At 37.8% G+C, this 21876-nt stretch overlaps 1 protein-coding gene across 1 annotated transcript in view; it reads left to right on the forward strand.

Moving 5' to 3' along the window:
* Window positions 1–3695: 3695 nt before the first annotated feature.
* Window positions 3696–21876, forward strand: part of lmo1 (LIM domain only 1) — a 45539-nt gene continuing 27358 nt past the window's right edge. Inside the window, exon 1 of the mRNA XM_038297747.1 lies at window positions 3696–4532. Coding sequence (XP_038153675.1) covers window positions 4511–4532 — 22 coding nt within the window. The 5' untranslated portion in view covers window positions 3696–4510. The remainder of the gene's footprint in view (window positions 4533–21876) is intronic.

Raw genomic sequence — 21876 nt, forward strand, 5'->3', positions numbered from 1 at the left:
AGTGTAAAGTTTCCACAGTCAGTGATGGTTTGGGGTGCCATGTCATCTGCTGGTGTTGGTCCATTGTGTTTTCTGAGGTCCAGGGTCAACGCAGCCACATACCAGGAAGTTTTAGAGCACTTCATGCTTCCTGCAGCTGACCAACTTTTTGGAGATGCAGATTTCATTTTCCAACAGGACTTGGCACCTGCACACAGTGCCAAAGCTACCAGTACCTGGTTGAAGGACCATGGTATCCCTGTTCTTAATTGGCCAGCAAACTCTCCTGACCTTAACCCCATAGAAAATCTATGGGGTATTGTGAAGAAGAAGATGCAATACACCAGACCCAACAATTCAGAAGAGCTAAAAGCCACTATTAGAGCAACCTGGGCTATCATAACACCTGAGCAGTGCCACAGACTGATCGACTCCATGCCACGCCGCATTGCTGCAGTAATACAGGCCAAAGGAGGCCCAACTAAATACTGAGTGCTGTACATGCTCATACTTTTCATGTTCATACTTTTCAGTTGGCCAACATTTCTATAAATCCTTTGTTTTTATTGGTCTTCAGTAATATTCTAATTTTCTGATATGATGAATTTGAGATTTTCATTTGTTGTCATTTGTAATCATCAAAATTAAACAAAATAAACATCTGAAATATATGAGTTTGTATGTAATGTATGAATATAATATACAAGTTTCACTTTTTAAATGGAATTACTGAAATCAATCTACTTTTTCATGATATTCTAATTTTATGACCAGCACCTGTAAGCCCTTAAATAGATAGCTCAGATTACAACAACATTACTACAGGACTGTAAATGAGATTTTCCTGACTGACTTTTCTCTAGTTTAGTTTTTTTGTTGTTTTTTTTGTCAATAAACGATTACAATATCCAATGAATATCACGTAAATGAATAAAAACACATTTAAATTATTATTTATGTTTTGGAGGAAAAAAATGATCAAAAACAACCTCCCATTCTTCTGTCAAAAAGCAGAAGGTAATGAAAGGCCTATTGTTAAAACATATAAAAAACTATGGTAACTTTTTATTGCTATTTTTTTTTATCTATTAAAAAAGACGGAAAAGCAGACTCCAGCACCCATCATTATCTCTGTAAAGTGCTTGGGGTGACATGTCTTGTGAATTGGCACTGTATAGATAACCTGAATTGAATTGAATTTTAAGTCATACTGTAGTTAAATCGAAACTAAGTGATTGCACTGGCTTTTTTTAAATTATCTGAATCTAATACATAACATTGTTGATAAAAATCTAATAAAATCAGGCAATTGATGGAATACCATCTGTTCAAAGGAGGTTGATGTTCAGTTTGATACGTGTATTTAATATACAATTTAGCAATGGGCAGAGAGAAACAATATCTTAATAATCAGATTGATTTAGAAATTCTTTCTCACACCCAAGTTGTTAAAATTAGTTAAAAGCGTGTCAGATATTGATGCAATGGAGATACCCCCCCTCACCATTATTCATGCACAGGGTGCATGTGAGGCTGTGGCAGTCAATCTTACAACATTTGCATGGAGCGCAAACTGCAAAACTAGAACTAACCAATCCCTAATCCTAACCCTAAATCTAAACACATGATTGTATACTTGTTACCATAAACTTTTAAAGATACTGTACCAACAGCAATGTTGTATGCTAATTTTTTTGTAGCAGGTCACTTACGTGTAAATCTCTCAGACAACATGGAGTAGGCTAAAGGCTTTCAAGAAGGATCATATCCAGTCATACCAAGTATTTGAAGAAATTCAGTCTTTTAAAGTCTTTGACAACTTTCAGTTTGGAAAATGTTAGGAAGCTTTTTGTAAGATTTTTGGGCAACAGCACAATGAAAGCTATTATCCAGCAATGAAGAGAACCAGATAAATGTGTGAAGCTTTCCAGGAGTGACAACCCAGCCAAATGTATTCCAGGGTAGCAGGAGGTTACAGAAGGGCCTAGGTCATGGCAACCACAGAACAGGATTATAACAGAGGCAACCAGACTTTCACTCAGTTTTTCTACAAACAGTTCACACCTATCCAGGAGTCACTGTCAATTCTGTCACTTCCACTGGAGTTGGAACGCTGAGGATGTTAAGCACCTGCAGTCCACCCTCCTAAGCCCATTCCAAGTCAAATGCAAATCAATGACCTATCTATCATTCTACTGGGTTGTTGGAGTGTGTTGTTTTGTATGGGTTTTGTGTTTGGCCATTTGAATCATCATGAGCCTGCTTGAGTGATTTCTTTGGAATGAGTTCCAGGACAGAGTGGTGGATGTTTGGAAGCATAAACCATGTACCTGGCTTTTCTCTTTAAGTTGACTCCCTTCATTTCTCTTTCAAACCATCGTTCCTCTCAGGCCACATTCAGAGCATCTTGGTCAGACATAAAAAAAAAAAGAAAAATTTAGCAAACATTCAATTACCTCTGATTTAAGCCTGTTATATAATTAATTTGTGGAATCATAGTACAAAATATTTCTGGATGTTCTAATAAAATACGAACTTCAAGGAAAATCATTTCTATTTCAAGACCTGATTATTTGCATAATTTCTAAAACAGATGTACTGTATAGTTTCTTTTTTCTCTCTTTAGCACTCTGAACGAGAATTACAAGAAATTAGTTCCTGACTTTCAGCTCAAACACAAATGCGTTATCAAGTGGCACTGAAGTCCTGCTATCATTGTCTAAATAAAACAAATTTAAGTTTTATCAGCGAGTTCATGTCCAAAACCATTCAACTGCCTAAACAGCAAATCGTAGCAGTTGTTTCCACCAAGGATAGTTTTACTTTCATGCAACTTAATTTGAAAACTGCATTTTATTTTTAGGCAGGTGATCTTTGCCATATATTAAACATTTTTTTATTTTATTTTTTTTTTTGCTGATCTGAAACATTTGAGTGACTAAAGAACAAATAAATCTGTAAAGGAGAAACTTTTTTTCACATCACTGCACTTTTGGCACAAACGTTGGCTTATAGAGATCTGGTAGTGATAACGTGCTCAAACAATAGAATAACTGGTGCAAAACGTGACAGAAGGCAAGGACAGACTGAGCAGGCTCACACCACAGACAGACAACCTGCTGGCTGCTGACGAACCAGCGTTATTGTAGCTCAACTCACTCCACTATCCTAAATGGCTAATCTTTGTTGGATCTCACCCTTAATTGGTTAACAGTCTCCGCAGGGCAAGGGAAAGTGGTGCTATTTAAGGCTCTGCCACCAAACAGCAACACTTTCATCTTGGCAATAACGGGCAACAATTATATTACCAGATTCGAAACTGAGCCATTCTATCTAGCCACTAATCAAAACCGCGGCCCATCTGTTGTGCTCGTCTTGCTCTGAAACCCTGTGATGTATGTATGATAAATGCGCGTGGACGCTAATTAGCGGCTAAACAGACCGCAATTAGACGGTTTCAAATCTGCGGAGAAAAGTAGAAGTGAGAGTGGAGAACAATGAGCGCGTTTTGCGTTGACTCAAAGTCTACTAGGATGGAGCAGCATCACTCTTCCTCACGCACACAATCAACACGCAGCCCCTCACTTGCACGGCTGCGCGCTCTCTCCCTCTCTCTCTCAATCACGCGCATTCAGTCTGGCAGGCAGCCTCGCGCGCGCGCGCGCGTCAGCGCACGCACTCACTTTCCCTTAGCTATGCTTTTGTGTTTTGTCAGAATTAATGAGAAAAGTTCCCTTGCCCTAGGGGTAATTAGTGTCCTTGGAGTTAAATAAGCTAATACTTAGACACCTCTGGCACAAGCAATTATGTTTGTGTATTGAATAATTGATTCAAAGAGGGGGGAAGGGCTGCTAATCAGATCTGAGCATAATGAATTGATTTAATTAACAGGGGAATCCGAGGGTCTCTGGAAACTGCGCGCATTTATTCAGCGGTAGAAAGGCGAGAGCGCGGCACACAAACTGGGAGAGAGGCGGCGCGAGTTTGCTTTTAGCAGTTGTCAGCTTCGCAATTGGATTTGTTTGAATATATAGATGCCGTTTCGGAGCAAATGAGAAGGCGAAAGGGAGAGCATTAACACCGAGAGAGGAGAGAGCTCAGCTGGTCCGAGCGTGTGGTCCGTCCTTGCGTGTGAACTCCTTTACGCAGATTTACTCTAGATTTATCTCGCTTTTCATTGTTTTTTTTTTTTCGTGTCATTTTTTTTAAATTTAAAATTCGCATGGAATTTATCAAGGGCAACCAACGCGGTGTTTATTTGCATTACAGCTCAGCCCGAAAAGAGGGTTTTCGTCGTGTTTATCGCTGCATTCCGTGTTTGAATTATTATTGATAGGAGGTGCAGAAAGCGATACGTCGTTCCAGGTTTTCTCCCCCCTACTCCCCCTTTTTGGTTTAGCGAGGCTTAGTCTAGTACTCAGCCGCGCGTTTCAAAGCAATTTCCAGGAGAAGTGGTGAGAAGACGGAGCAGTGCAGCCTGCTGGAGCCGAGGACGGATCGCCCGGGGAAGGACTCCTCGTTCCTCAGGACGATGGTGTTGGACAAGGAAGAGGGTGAGTAACACCCATAGTGGCAACATGCTATAATAATAACCCGGAGGAACTGCTGACATTTTTACGCATTTTGCGTCTCCATGGGTCTCGACCTCATTCAATCCTCCTTTTGTTTTGTTTTTTTGTTTTTTGTTTGGCAGGAGTCAGTTTTCCATGAAAGTTCCCCAAATGCAGGAAGAGTTGCGTGTTTATTTAAGAGCGCATTTGTTGTGTTGCATTTTTTTTTCTAGGGCACACTCTCCTCCACTCTTTGCTCCTCTCTCTAAGTGCTTTTTGCGTCTGTGAAGTTGGCGAGGCAGCCTTTGACATCACACGGGATGGGAGATGACAGCGGAGTGCTTTTAACTTGATTGCAAATTATGGATAGCGCCGAGCAACGTTCGCTCACTTCCCATCGAAATAGGTCTTCTTGCATTACTTATCTATTTCAATGAATCCAGGTTAATGGGTGAGGCAGTCTAATTAATTTTAATTTGAATCAAACTTGCCTCTAATGACGTCCCATTTTGGAGGAAATGCTCAGATGCACTTTCATTTATTCAGCATGATATCCACAGTAGCCTCACTGAAGGTCTTTATGTGTCCTGAAAGGAGGAAAAAGTCTCTTTATTCTGCACCTCTTTAGAGGGATGGAGGAAATATGGACCACCTGCTGGTATACACAGTGACAGCCTTCATGGACCATGTACCACATCTCAGTATATTTCTGCTACAAGCTGAAGTTTATCCTCTTCATACAAAAGTAATGGATGCATTTGGAACCCATCATTTATGATAGAAAATGGACATTTCATTTGTCTTAACAGTCCTTCTTACCCTTAAATATCTTAGAAAGGATTGCGGTGCAGATATAAAGTTTTCTGTCTGGCTCAGGCCATGTTGTGATAATGTACTCAAATTAACTCAACTGTAAATTGGCCCCTTCTTCGGATGTCCATCTTGCTAAAAGTTCCCTATATGAATCACAATCCGGATTTCTTTTAACAGTTATTGGCTAAGCAATATGGTAAATGTACAAGGTGATGCAAATGGCATTAGTGGGGAAAGGATGCACAGGAGCATGTAATGCAGTCAATACTACATTAAGTACTGATGCCCAATTACAGAAGCAGGGAGAGAGGCTTTTAGGAGCATTAGGACTTGCAGAAAAGCTGAGATCACCTGCTGCTCATTGCCTAAAAGCTTCACCCTTTATTTGCTGGGTTCAACCCACAGCTTGTGAGGTTTTTTTTATTATTTTTTCTTTTTTTTGGCGGGGGGGGGGGGGGGTCCAGGTTGTCAGCACAGCAGGTTGGTTCTGGTCTCGTTCACTGTGGTGTGCCCTCTTAGGGTTTATTGGCTCTAAAGTTATAGACTTGTCAATTCAACCTTCTTGTCTAATGCATTCTCTAAGTGCCTGCATGAATAAAGGTGTGCAGCATGGGAGGTGTGGGTCGGTGTTGTAAAGGGGCCACACGGGTATATGAAAGCTCTGCTTCTCTTGATTGATTTCTTCATATATCGGTGTGTGTTTGCACAAATAACTTGGGTGTTCCTGTTTTAGTTGTTTCACGAGTGGATCACTGGTTTGTTCGCTGATGTATTCAAAGATTACGGTTTAATTTGGCAGCAATGCTGCTTGTTTGGCAGATTGGTTTTAGGATTTGCCTTCTCTTAGGGAAATCTACAACAATTTCAGCTGTTACAGCTTTTACCAGATATAACATTTTTGCAGCTCTTTTTTTAGACATTTCCAGGGGAAACTGGCTTCATCCTTATATTCTACTTCTGCCAAAGTGCCACAGAAGTCAATACATTAGGTAAAAACTAAGGACCTTTATCAGTTTTGTGTTAACTTCTGTCTCCTTACAATCCATAATTTTTGTAAACTAGGTGAGTTTTTCTCATTTTGCATGTCTTTTATTACATAATTTTGCATGCACACTCTAATCTATTTACTGTTTTTTACAGATTTTAAGGTTTTAACTTGCATTCCCCACTATACTTACTGAGATCAGTAAGGATGACTGTAAAAGTAGCACAGGCACCGCTCTTTGAAATGACCTAATATGCGTGCTATAGTTGATAATGAATAGCAAAACATGTACCAAAATATTCAGTGTCAACATTTTACTTCACCCTGTGATATGAGGCTCCAATTTGCTTCTAATTTGAGAGAAGAAAAAAATAGCAACTCAGCTGTTTTCCCTTTTAACTATGGCAGAGGAAAGTGGGAGGACGCTGAAGGCGTATTTTTGCTGAATATTAACAGAATCACAGTTTATTCCTGCTTAGAAAAGGGAGCGAAAAGGAAAAACCTCTACCAGCTGATAAGTTTCTGGTCACCTTTACGGGTTAATTTAAGATCCCCTTAACATCCTGTCCACTGGAATTTCTACATTCATAACACATGTGATTGAAAAGTAATGCTTCAGCTGAATACAGCCTTGGCAAGCTGTCGGCCGCTGTAATAAAAGTCGGGCTTCAGGCTTCGATATTTATTTTGAAATAATAAGAATTGCTTCATTCTTTACCCGCGTTGCCATGGCAATACTGTCTCATAGCAATGTTATATTGATTTAGAAAGTGGACAGTAATATTTCTTTTCTGTTATTCAGTTTCTGATGGTTGATTTCTAATTTCCAGCTGGAGATTACTTTTATATGTTCCTTAAGTCATTTTTTTCACTTTTTACAGAGAAATGCAATTTGCTTTTTGCTATTTGCCATTTTTCAGCTTATTGGTTCATTCGGGCTTTAAAATTAAACTTGCCTATTTCAAACAGTGAAATTACATCTCGTTTTGTGCTCTAGGCCGTGGACAGTATTAAAATCCCATTGCTTTGTGGGATTTTTTTTTTCCAGTCAGGAGCTTTATTTATTTAGCCAGTCGTTTTACTTCAAAGGAAACAATGGCAGTTTAAATAACTGCAAATATAAAAATACATATATATTTTAAGTAGTTATGCTTTTGATCTGTTTAGGTCTCATTTTTTATTTTAATTAATTTAGTTAAGACATCATATTTGATAACAATACATTGCACTGCACTGGTAATATTTTGCGCTGTCAGGTTACTCTAAAGCTGCTCTGGCTGTTCATTCTAGCTAAGCTCAGGGGAAAAATGTGCTACAAAACCACATTAATGCAATTTTCAGCCCTGAGTGTTTAATTTAATCTAATCTGAGTCTGATATCTCACAATTGCAGAATTCTCACTAGAGACAATTTCGTCTCGTCACCACTAACCGTCTAGATCCTTATCAGCCCTGATCGTTTCACATTTTACAAGTGCAGCAGATCCGTATCATTTCCGTGATCTAAAGTGGAATTCAAAAGGACGGAATTGAGACTTAAGAGACACATTTTAGCGAGCGCACTCACCTGCCTTGGATGTAAATGGCCGCACTCATCAGCGCGGTGCACAAACTCAATTATGCACTCTTGAGCTGCGAGAGCATCTCTTTTATTACTGCCAGGAGCCACATGCTGGCAATGTTATAATATTCAGATTCCCAGTAACAAGACGTGTAGCTGCAACCCAGGTGGCGGGGAGCAGATCATCCCTGTTGGATCATACAGAAATAAGATAAAGTTTTGACGCTAAGCTTAGTTAAAAGATGTGTAAGTGGTAGAAATGTTGATAAATAATGATTATTAACTGCATAACAACCTGACAGGTGTAAACAAATGTTTATATTTAGTTAGTAACTACTCTGTTGGAAACCACTGGAAGAAGGTCTGACAGCCACCCGTCACTGCAGAGCTGACGCATGAGCTGTCTCTGACAACACTCATGTCAAATTGTTGAAAAAAAGTAAAAAACACAGAGTGATGCTACAAATATTAATGTACACATCTCCTACAACATTCCTTCAGCTTTTTGTTAGACACTGATAAGTTATTTATTGACTGCCTTCTGCTCTGACTGGGAGTTATGATCCACTTTGTTAAGGTTACTCTTCAGTCTGACTGTCATCACAGGCGAAGAAAAGGAAATCATGAAAAGAGGAATGACCTGTTGCAAAGTTACTGGGGTGAACCGATGAGCTGATGTGTAAACTACACAGCAATCGGCTATTCTTCAGCAGCTGAGATGCTTATCTCAAATGGACATTGAGATAATGATTTATATACAATATAAATGTTTTTTGCCCTGATGTGTCTTAATGAAACCGATCAGTCTTCTTTAGCGATTTACGCTTTTCAGCAATGGCTAAAGTCCTACAGTTTGTACAATTTAAAAAGCTGAAATGACATTTTTTTAGAAGCACAAAAGTATTCAAAGACATTTTTAAAGGTTTTTGTGCAAATGCCTGTAGTTTGAGGGAAATAAAAATAATTGAATGTCTCAGTTTAGAAAATAATACTTTTAAAGAACTGGCACTGGATATTCTCACAAAAGCAGGTCTGTTTTAGCAGTTACATCATCAGACTTTGATAACATAATAATTCCAAATAAAGCCTAAGTGGTGATTTGATACAATATAAGTGTTTCAAGTGTTGCCAATGTTTAAGCCAGAATATATGAGTAGGTGTTTTTACTTTGTTCCAGAAGTATGGTGTAACAGCAAAGAATAACTAGATAAAGGCTGGAAAACTTGTTATTATAAAGGATTTTGTTTAAATATTTTGGCTAAATTAGATACAGAAATCTCCATTAGTCTTCTGCAACATTTTTTTTTTTGTCTCATGTTATATCTTGTGTTTATTTTGTTCATATTTAGTAGATTATGTATGTACACTGAAGTTTTTTTTTAAAGGGACAGTATGTAACCAATTTGCCTGTTATTAACAAAACTCAAGAATTGCTTTAATAAATACATATTCTGTAATAGTCTAATGAAATCTTGTCAAATATGAAAGTGTTCTCGTGGCTTAGAATTAGAAGTTTATAAACGCACAAAGGGCGGTGCACCCAAGAGGAGACCTGCTCAAGCTTGCCAAGGCTCAATACTCTTTTCAAGAACACAGAAAAGAGTGGACTCAACACACGCTCGGCTCGTCTGGAGCTGCATTTCACCTCTTGTTATTAATGGTCTCTAGATAATAATACATTCTTACATTTTTCATTTAGTGGGGGAATGATGATTAACACAGTCAGATAAACACAAATCAATTAACATTTTGCCAAATAAAAGAAAAAAAATCTCCACCAGAGCCAGCGGTACCTCACACACGGCTATGCCGAGAGAGGGCTGCTGCAGACGGGCTAAGATTAACCCTGGCTGTGGTTAGCAGGTCCGCTGGTTGCCACGGTCCTTTCAACATCGGGACTTTTTTTTTAATTACAAACTATATCAGTAAATGGGCCATATAGTTGAGCTTAAAAGTATAATGTTCTCAAATGATCTTAAAATGTACTTTTTTAGAAAGGAAACAGAAAAGAGAACTTTTAACTTAATACTGTGAGCGCTCCACAGGAAGCTGCTGCTGCCGCAGTGCATGCTGGGACATCAGTCAATCTCAAAGGTGAAAAAGTTTGCTTTGATAAAAACTTGGTAAAGAGGGAGGGACCGAAAAAACATCCGGGGACTTGTCTACCCTCGGTCATGTGTTCTTACGAATTGGGACAGTACTAGCTGATGACATTTCACAAGCACATGAGAACGCACAACTACACATGTTTAGAAACGAGCAATGTAATTCAATACAACAGTTAGGATTATTTTGGTTAAGTTAGAAACAGGCCAGTGTAGTGTAGTAGCTACTCTGTCCCCCGGCAGAAACCGCTAGTTTTGTGGGTTTTCTACACTGAATGAGCTCTATTGCAACAGTAATCAGCTGCTTTTTTTTTCTTCACAAAAGTCATGCAAGTAGGCGATCATAAGCTTCTCTCAGCTCTGTATTCAAAGAGATTTTCCAGTTTTTTTTTAAATAATATACTTTTAGTTCATATGTCAAGAGTGATCAGGTCACCTCAGTGCTTCTGTTTGATAAAAGTCATACTAGCTTTTGAGCATTGGCTTTTTTTCATTCCTGTTTTCAGAGAAATGTTTTATGTATTTCTTTCTTTCTTGACAAGGGTGGTAGAGGTTGATATGTCCCATCCTTTCACAAAGACCAGAATGTCGCTCCACGGGTTATGTAGTAGATATCACAATCTAGATAAGGGAGGCACCTGTCTGTTTATTTTTTTTTAATTCATGGGGTAAATTGTAGACACTGTCCCTTAAAGAAATTACATTTTGTGATATCTGGATATGTTTGTAGCTTTCATCCATCCATCGTCACACTTATCCCAAGCAGGGTTGCTAGGGGTGCTGATGCCTATCTCCAGCCGTCTACGGGCAAGAAGCGGGGTACACCCTGGACAAGTCACCAGTCCATCGTAGGGCAACACAGAGACAAACAGGATAAACAACCATTCACACACACACTCACCTAAGGAGAATTAATCTAACACTCATGTTTTTTGACTGTGGGAGGAAGCCGGAGTACCTGGAGAGAACCCACAAATGCTCAGGCAGAACATGCAGAAAGATTCAGGATTTGAACCCGGAACTTTCTTGCTGCAAGGCAGCAGTGCTACCAAGTGCGCTACTGAGCAGTCTGTTTTTAGCTTTCATAAGCAAATTAAATATTATAGTTTTTAATGTTATGAACAGTGTCCAATGCTTTTAGATGCACTTTTCTGTACAAGTTTGGCCAGTACATTAATTGCTTTTTCTTATTGAATTCTAAAGCAGTTCTATAGCATGATAAAAAGGAATATATAATACTTTAATTTAGTTTTGCTTTTATATCTTTTCCATAATTTGCTAATTTTATCAATTTGTTTACTCAGATCTAGATTAGGTTTCGTTAAACTCTGCAGGTTCTGTAGCGTTTTAATGCATAACATCTATAACAAAGCTGCATATCAAAAATATTTTATTAAAATTTGTGTTATTATTCATATTTCAGCCGTTGATATCAACCACTGACATTGTGTTACAAGGGCAAATTGTTAAAACCTCTGCTCAAAAGGCATTAAAGTATTCAAAATGTTTAAGAGTTGTGTGGAACAAATAGCCTTGGGTTAAGGTTTACACAGCAGCAGGTGAAAATATTGTTTGTGCTGTAAGTTTTGGCTACTAAAGCTACCAACAAGGAAACGAAACACATTGCTTCAAAATAAAAGCACAAAGCTAAAAAATACACAATAGCAGAAATTTCAAGTTGTCACAAATTAACAAAATAACTATAATTTTATCTAGTGATGCACGATATTGGGATTTTGGCCGATATCCGATATGCCGATATTTTAAAACTCATGTAGCCGATAACCGATATCGATACCAATGTTATAGCTGGACAAAAATAAGTAGTCATTGAAAATAGCAGTTTTGTTATCCATTTCTGACACTTTGAAAAATAATATACTCAAATATATTTTCATATGCTGATATCAAATTGATTATAAAAAACGCGGTGTCGATCTATTTTACTTTCAAAATCTCGTGAAATTTCATTGTTCTGTTACAAACTCTCGTGATATTTTGCAAATTCTTGTGAGATTTTGTTAGTAAAATAGATCGTTACCGCGTCAATATATCAACATATAAAAATATGGCAACATTTGGTGAATTTTCAGGGGATTTCGTAGCATAAAGATGACATATAGCAATATTTCATTAGCAAAAGAGATTGATATGGTGTTTTTAAATGGCAATATATCAGCATATGAAGATATTGGGATATTTTAATGTATCAATATTTTTTCCCTCGTCTTTAGAAGTTTTTAAGTCTGTAAAAAAGAAGTTTTTGAGGAAGAAGAAGAAGTAGTATTTTTTTTTTTAAGACTTAAGAAACTCAGAGCTGATCAAATATCGGGTTAAATATCGGTGGGGTGGCCGATGTCCGATATTCAGTTTTAAGGCCGATACAGGCCGATACCGATAGGGGGCCGATTATATCGTGCATCCCTAATTTTATCCATAGGAGACACCACCTTTTTTCATCTAAGTTTATGCCAACAGCTACTGCCTCTTTTATTTTCTGTGATGTACCTGAACTTTCAAACCCTTGATATTTTCCTGAAAACGACACAAACATAAAAGTGCCACTGCATACAAACTCTCCAAGCTATTCTAAAAATATTTAGAGATATGTGAAGTATTATCTTGTCATTATATGAACAATGATTTAAAAAAAAAAAAAAAAAAAAAAAAAAAAAAATCAAATTTTCAGGTGACAAATTAAATTGGAATTTGAAGAAAAAAAATTTAAATGGAAAAAAGGCATTTTAGACCACCATTTAATTTGTCTAAAAGCTTAACATTGTGAATAGGTGGCTATGCTTGCAAGCATAAAATAATGTATTTGGTTTAAATCCACAGGAAAAGCGATCTGTCCTGTATCGGCTGTGCCCTGGTAAGTCTTAAAGCTGTCATTGGACGCGTGTCAAAAACAGGCTTCAATATGGCAGTCTTTTTTACACATCCTAGTGTAAAACTTAAGTTTACTAATTTTAAATTAATCATTCTTGAGCATGGTAGACATATGAACCTTCTAACAGAGGATAGGTGTGAACAAACAAATCAGTTTATTTTCTGAACAAACATGGACTCAGATCAGATTAGAGACGTGGCTGCTACCTGATTCTCAGCAAGCAGATTCTAGCCATTAGATTGAAATGCTGGGAGCTATTCCAGCCCGATTATGCTTCCCTACTTATGCAACTAGGTAAAAAAAAACATCAAACAAATTATAAAAAACTAAAACCAATATCTTGGAAATTAGTTATTTGTTTTTATTTCATTGCTAAAGATTGTTTTAGTGGATTGAGATTCCAGTTTGACCAGTGAAGGTGAAGCTATATATCAGGATATTGGAATATCAATAAATATGTCTACATTTTTTTTGTATTTCATTTTAGAAAGTGAAAACACCATATTGTATCCATTCATTATACATAAAGTAAATTATGTCAAACCTCTTTTTCAGAACCATCTTTATTGACCAAATTTGAGTGCACTTAAATGAATGAATCTGACTTCTCTTTCCCATCTCTTATATCTTGATCATCTGTTCAAATGACATACAGAATGTAAAAAAACTAACGGGGATAAAATAAGGACAAGATAAAACATGGGCAACATCAGTATATGCAAGTATGTGTGTTTAGCCCATCTTTGTTTTGTGAATAAAAAGAAGTGAAGCAGGGTGTAATAGTGCAATCGGCTTATTTGTTTCCAGCAGAGTAGCTGGATACCCTAGCTGTGAGGTGTTCATTGTGTTCATCTGAGACAACCCACGGGAAAGGCTAAAATATCTAAAGCCTTTAGTTTATTTCTTGTGGGGGTTTTTTTTCTTCTTTTTTTTCTCTCAACTTTGGAGATTCTGGCTTAAAAAAAAGACTAATATTACATAAAATTAATAAACAGAAATAATAATTGAACTTTATTGATCTCACACTGGAGAAATGTACCTCTGCATTTAACCCATCCCCTTGGGAAGCAGTGGGCTGTCATTGTGCGGTGCCCGGGGATCAGTGTGATGTTAAGGGTCTTGCTCAGAAAGCGAGTGGAGGCTGACTCGGTTTGACCTCCTTATGCATGAACTACTAACTTCATACAATCTTTGCGGTATGGAGGAAATCTAACTTTGGTTAAACTTTGGCTAAGGTATAGGTGGTAGGGCTGGGCGATAAAGAAAAAAAGCTTATCGATAAAAAAAAATGCATATTGATCGATATCGATAATTAGGGTTGTCAAAAGTATCGATACTCAAAAAAGTATCGATACTGAAATGTTGTATCCGGATACAATACTCATTTTCAAAAGTATCGAGTACCAGTCGCACCTAAACAGTCATTCATCTAAAGTGCAGATTAGAGGAAAATGCACTTTCAGAACACTGTGTGATTGAATAATTATACGCACTTTTCAGTTTCAGACTTTTTTTGTAACAGTTGCAGCTGCTGAAAATTATTTTTGTTTCTTAACCGGTTTGGCTAGTGTCATTGTTATGTGTGCAAAACATAGCCAAGTAAGGAAAACTTAATTTTAATTTTGTAAGTTTTTTTTATCAAGCTTGCTAAATACTGTGCACAGCAAACAACCTCAAAATGTTGTTCTTATTGTTTATTGTATTTATTGTATTTTAATTATTAATCAAAATATTTCTGTTGAAATTTTATCCTTGTGGTATCGAAAATGGTATCGAGTATCGAATATCTTCCTTAGTATCGGTATCGAGTTGAAAAGTTTAGTATCGTGACAACCCTATCGATAATTATTGAAAAGATTTGAAACCATATTTTATGTGCAGCTCTGCCTGGACTTTTTATGATATTGCTAAATGATTTAATTTTAATAAAGAACACAAAAGCAGACTTCGAATTAAATCTTAATTTAACCAACTTTTTTAACCATAATTGTTTTAAGGCTACAGTGTGTAATTTTCAGCGACATCTAACGTCCAGACTGCAGACCGCAGCAACATGAACATCTCCCCCCCCACCGCTTCTCCCCCCCAACAGTACGGCGAGCGTTACGGGACAAAATGTCTTCCACGACGTCCGCATCACCTACCTTCTCAAGTGATGAGGTTTGTTTACATAGATAAATTTACAGATAGTATTTCATTAGTCTGTGCAGGGTATAGATTTCATGTAGACTTAAACAACTTGCCGTAGTTACTTTCGAGCGTATTGGGCGATCTCGCAATCGCTAGTTTGTTGGCTCTGCGCTGCCGTAGCGCAAAGATGTCTGCCTCCATGGCTGCGAGACCCGCTCCTATGTAATTATAAATAACGAATTCTAAGGCAACGCAAATATTAAGGTTAAGAGGCTGAGCTCGTAGATGATGATAAATAACATAGTTATGTATAATATATTACATTTCTGACTGTATATCCCTGTAATTATTACACACTGTAGCTTTAAAGAAAAATAACTTAAAGCTACAGTATGTAATAATTACAGGGATATTACAGGGATCGTTATTTATAATTACATAGGAGCGGGTCTCGCAGCCATGGAGGCAGACATCTTTGCGATACGGCAGCGCAGAGCCAACAAAATAGCGATTGCGAGATCACCCAATACGCTCGAAAGTAACTACGGCAAGTTGAGAGAGATGAACTGAGACGGTACTGAACACACAGACTAATGAAATACTATCTGTAAAATTATCTATGTAAACAAACCTCATCACTTGAGAAGGTAGGTGATGCGGACGTCGTGGAAGACATTTTGTCCCGTAAAGCTCGCCATACTGTTGGGGGGGAGAAGCGGTGGGGGGGAGATGTTCATGTTGCTGCGGTCTGCAGTAATGTTATTAAATACTGACTTGCAGAGTTATGTTATTAAATACTGACAAAGAATAAACTAAAGTGACCAGAAAAGTGATCAAAATAAATATAACAAATAAATAAATGGACCCCCCCCCCCCCCCCCCCCCGCCCCCCTCCATTCTTCTAAGCTTAGTTTCCTGCTTTAACCTGAGTTATTACTTTGAAGTTGCTGGCCCCTCAGCATTTTTCTCTCAATTGCTAGAACTACGTGGGAAACTGCCCAGAACTGAAAATATATATATTTTCCCAAAATTCCCAAAGATTCCTCGGAGGAGAGCCGCGCCGGGGCCTACACAGCTCGTACTCCTGCGGGTGTGAGCGGCTGAGATGATAAAAAAAAGTTGGTTGTGTTATCAGACTTGGTTTTCACTGGTTCCCTACACATTTTACAGATGACTGTGGTTTGTTTTTTGTCCGACTTGCCATGACCGAAATACTGCCAAACTGGCGAACTACAAACCGGATTCCAAAAAAATTGGGACACTATACAAATTGTGAATTAAAACTGAATGCAATGATGTGGAGGTGTCAAAAACAAATATTTTATTCAGAATAGAACACAAATCGCAAATCAAAATTTTAAATTGAGAGAATGTATCATTTTAAGATAAAAATATGTTATTTCCAAATTTCATGGCGTCAACAAATTCCAAAAAAGTTGGGACAAGGCCATTTTTACCACCATGTGGCATCCCCCCTTCTTCTAACAACACTCAACAGACGTCTGGAGACAAAGGAGACCAGTTTCTCAACTTTAGAAATAGGAATGCTCTCCCATTCATGTCTAATACAGGCCTCTAACCGTCTTGGGCCTTCTTTGTTGCACCTTCCTCTTTATGATGCCCCAAATGTTCTCTATAGGTGAAAGATCTGGACTGCAGGCTGGCCATTTCAGTACCCGGATCCTTCTCCTACGTAGCCATGATGTTGTGATTGCTGCAGAATGTGGACTGGCATTATTTTGTTGAAAAATGCAGGGTCTTCCCTGAAACAGATGACGTCTAGATGGAAGCATATGTTGTTCTAGAACCTGAACATAGGTCTCTGCATTTATGATGCCTTTCCAGACATGCAAGCTGCCCATGCCACAAGCACTCATGCAACCCCATACCATCAGTGATGCAGGTTTCTGAACGGAGCGTTGATAACAGCTTGGGTTATCCTTGTCCTCTCTGGTCCGGATGACACGGCGTCCCTGTGTTCCATAAAGAACTTCAAATCGTGACTCATCTGACCACAGAACAGTCTTCCATTTTGCCTCACTCCATTTTAAATGATCCCTGGCCCAGTGCAAATGGCTGAGCTTGTGGAGCTTGCTTAGAAATGGCTTCCTCTTTGTACTGTAGAGTTTCAGCTGGCAACAGCAGAAAGCACGGCGGATTGTGTTCTGGAAGTATTCCTGAGCTCATTCTGTTATTTCCTTAACAGTAGCATTCCTGTTTGAGGTGCAGTGGTGTTTAAGGGCCGGGAGATCACGAGCATCCAGTAAAGCTTTACGGCCTTGACCCTTACGCACAGCGATTGGTCCAGATTCTCTGAATCTTTTGATGATGTTATGCACGGTTGATGATGATAACTTAAAAGTCTTTGCTATTTTACGCTGGGCAACACCATTCTGGTATTGCTGCACTAGCTTTCTGCGCAACAATGGTGGAAAACGTGATCCTCTTACCATCTTGGCTCCAGAGAGACACTGACACTCTGAGAGGATCTTTTTATACCCAATCCTGTTGTCAGTTGACCTAATTAGTGTTAGTTGGTCTTCCAGCTGTTCGTTATATGCTCAATATCCTTTTCCCAGCCACTTATTGCTACTTGTCCCAACTTTTTTGGGATCTGTAGACTCTGTGAAATTTTGAATCAACATATTTTTCCTTTAAAATGTTACATTTACTCAGATTAAACTTTTGAGCTGTCATCTATGTTCTATTACGAATAAAATATAGACATTTGCCATCTTCACACCATTGCATTCAGTTTTTATTCACAATTTGTTTAGTGTCCCAACTTTTTTGGAATCCGGTTTGTACAAAAACCCTTCTTTTCCTCCGCCTCTCCTTGCTGCGACATCTTCATGTGCTCTGTGTTGTGGTTTGAGAGGGCGGCGCTTTGTGATGGCGTGCCTGGGTCCGCGATTGTGATTGGTTGGGAAGAAGTAGTGACTAGCATAAACCTACATGATAGGCTACAATGAGAAAGAAGGAAAGCTGCGTTTATTTATTTAACTTTTATCGACTCTCTTTTTTTCTATTGCGCCACACACCTATCAATCGATATATATCGTTATTGAATTATCGCCCAGCCCTTATAGGTGGACAACAATTTAGAATCAACATGTTTTACAATATAATTTTATTCAAACAGTGACGACTTTTAAATACATTTGATACTTCAACATGCATTATAGTGTATCATTACTCTTGTCTTTGTCACTGACTGGTGTTCTAGGTTTTCTGTAGTTTAATGTGTTTAGTTTTTTTAAAGTTAGTATTTCTGAAAAGTGATATTGGAGGAGTTTTATAAACTTGATTAAATTTTTGTGACAGGATTATATATATTGTGTGCATACTTGGCAGACTCTCTCATTCTATTATTATGTTTGTATCAATATTATATATAACAATAGAAGTTTTGGCTATTTTCCATCCCTATGCTAATGTGTTGTAAACATTGCATTTGGTAAGATTGGGATTATATTGCAAATGCAATTTACTGCCCAGCCCTATCTTTAAGTCAAGCAATTTTTGCTGGCTAATCTTAGAAAACAACACTTGAACATTACACCTACCTACAGTATAGTACATTTGGCTGTGTTTATAAATGTGAACTGATATTAAAATGTTAGCATCTACTGGTCAACATATTAAAGGTTGAAGTGCTCTAAAATTTCCTGGCAAAGGGCTGCATTGACTATGGACCAATACAACTATGCTTTTATCTGTTGTTTGAGACACGAAACATCGATCATGTTCCTTTTCCCAATAGCTCAGGTTAGGCCCTCCTGACACTGTCTCTAGTTCAGGGTATGATTCATCTGTGTGTAGTGACTCCTAATCCTCTGACTCCAGCCTGGGTCTACTCAAAGACAAGCTTTCCTAAGTCCAATGCTCTCAAAGCTTTGATTGTTCCCGTTGCTTGTTTGCCTCTCAACCATATTTTTCTTCCATCCATCTTTCTCTAAATATGCTTGGATACAACACTATGTGAACAATCAGTGTGTTCTGCAATATCCTTTTGTGACTTACTCTTCTGCCGGAGGGTGAAAATAAGGGTTTACTGGACACCTGTCTATTTAGTAGTCTTTTACATGAGACATTAGAGATGGTATGGGATGTTTTGAGTTAATTAGCTTGTTAGGGTGTAATGCAATGACTTTCCTATATTTAACTTTTTTTGCTATATTTAAAGTTTGGACACAAAAAGTTTTGGGTTTTCATTGTAAGAATAGTAATCAAATCACAAAAAACTAAGGCTTGACATATTTCATTGTATATGTATTTAATCTGTATGATACAGGAGTTTTACTTTCTGAAGTAAATGTCAGAAATATTTTCTTGATATTCTTTTCTTTTTTGGTGTTAAGTTAGCCACTTATTGTAACAGTGAAAACAAATCATTATTTTCTTGTCAGTCTCTATGTTATTGTTTCTTTTTCTGGTGAATGCAAAATGCCGCCAAACCAATGATTTAAAACTAGTTTTGGCTTCTAAGTGCTGTTTGCCAGTCAGGTGTAGACTTTATTAGCCGCTTTCAAGAGAGATTTTCTACATTACTTCAAAATAAGAGTCTCACACAAATGTACCTTAGCATCCAGGTTAATAATAATAATAATAATAGCTTTGTCAGACTTCACATTGAGGAGTAATATTGTGACCTTCAAATATCTCAGCATCTCATTCCTGAAAATTGTGTTAAATCCCTCATTTTAAATGATCTCAAGTTTAATGTTCATTCAAGCGAAAACAAAATAGAACAGGCTTAATGAAGATTTCATTTCCTGAATATAACATCAGATTGTGGTTGTTCAATTGAGAGTTCCCTGAATAAATAACATTTCTTGTAGTTTTTCCATAAACTTTTATAGAGAGGAAATCTAGGTCCGTTATGTGCGCAAAACCGCTTGTTGCATAGTCTTTCATTTGTTTCTCTTTATGTTCTGATTATAAATATCTCATAGCTACAATGTCAGCTGAGCAGTAGGAGATTTTGGTATGTATCATATGCTGACAACCTCCAGAGAATAAGTGTCTCAGTCAAAGTGAACAAAGTTATGCTGCCCTCCCTTTCCGGTTGTACCAAAAGAGTAGCCTCCTTTAAAATCCCTTATGCTGTCACACAAATTACCATAATCATCTTTACTTCTCTTTACCTGAGCTGTTTGAGATGCAGGTCAGTTTAATTACATTCAGTCATGAGCAAGAGACGCTAAAGCTCAATTTTTTTTCTTCATTATTTTGAATTTAAAAATCCAATTAATTCACATATGCCACACAGTAATTTAGGGCTTAAGTTGTTCAGTGTTTTCAACCACAATAATTTAAATCAAGATGAAGCTTTTTGAGGTCTTACCAGTTTTCTGGTTGGTAAATAGAGAAGTCCTGCGTGTCTTCTCATAAATAAGATTCAAATTGCAGTGAACTAACCTCTCAAAGGATGACCTTCAGTAAATAAAATCTTAAATAGCTAATTAAAACCTGCCATTAAAGCAGGTTGCTCAAAGTCCCTGATGGCTAATAGATGAGGTTGTGGTCATTGAAGCTGAAGATTTCATCAGTGCTTGAGTGGGATGTTTTTTGCTTACAATTTCAGTTGTTAATGCCATCCACATTCCTACTGCACTTAACATGAACTTTAGACTCTTCTTTTGACTCCTCTTCCTCCACTTCTTTTCTCCTCTTCTCATTTTTTCTTTTCATTTTATTTGATCAGTTTTTATGGCTACATGTTTAAATGTACCCCTAACAAGAACCACTCTTAGAAGGGAAAAGTAGGGTCATTTCTTAGAATTGAAGATGTAAAATCATATAGATAATTGCATTTGGATGCTATGAATGTCACTTTCAGTTGGGGGATTAAAGAAAACAGGGAATCACAAAGATACTTCATAAAAGCCCTCCTTTCTAAATGTGCACCCACCCAGCCACCCTCATTATTTACCCCATCAGCTGTGGAAGTGGGATGCTTGAATGACGCCACTGCCAAATAACTGCCCCCTGTGGGGAATTTGCATTATTCACGATTAAAGAAGCTCACACAGTGCGTCACAGTATGGTGTTCCTCCTTCCCCTCCATTTCCAACATGCTGAGGACCCTGAATGGCACACCTGTCTCCTGGCATATCCTTTGAAATAATAAGTATGCTGTAATTGCCGGAGAGTGGGACGGATTTTGTACATCACTTCCTGACCCCATGAGTGACAAACTTTTAGTGGGGCTGCATTTATTCCTTTCCCAATGCATTTTTAATGAGGGGTAAAAAGTGTTGCCGCATTTTGTTCTAGATGGCAGGAAAGTGGCTGTGACAGGTCTAATGGTTTTAACTTTATTTTTTATTTTCTAGGGAAATCAGAGGTTGGCAGATGTGATTACCTTCTCCTCCAAAAAAAAAAAATTACAAAGGCTGAACAGATTAGTTCAGATTTAGCATTCTGAAACCGTAGTTTCAGAACGTTTTGGTACTTGATAGCCATAGTTGGCATTAATAATGGTTGAAATGACAGGTTTTTAAGTAGATTCCCTAATATCAACACGAATAAAAACCCTGAAGCACCTCTACTGATGACTGGTGGAACAAATCTTTTTGCTCTGCCATCACTCTCACAATTTCTCATTGCTGTAAGACATCTCATGAGTTTATTTGTGGTTAAAATAGCTTGATAAAAATCACAAATGTTTGTTTTCCATCTCCTCCTCCTCATTCATCTTATTACCTCATTTTCTATGCCACATCTTGCTTCTTTTAACTCATGCTCTGCTGTTGACAGCTTACCTTGCAGAGCCTCCCCTGTACCCTTCTACTGAGCAATGAAGTGCTGGAACATGCTGCCTTCTGTTATAATTTAGAATCTCTGCCAGTTTCATGTCTT

Source organism: Cyprinodon tularosa, unplaced genomic scaffold (genome assembly GCF_016077235.1).
Source record: "Cyprinodon tularosa strain WSP-4 unplaced genomic scaffold, ASM1607723v1 ctg395, whole genome shotgun sequence".
NCBI lineage: Eukaryota > Metazoa > Chordata > Actinopteri > Cyprinodontiformes > Cyprinodontidae > Cyprinodon > Cyprinodon tularosa.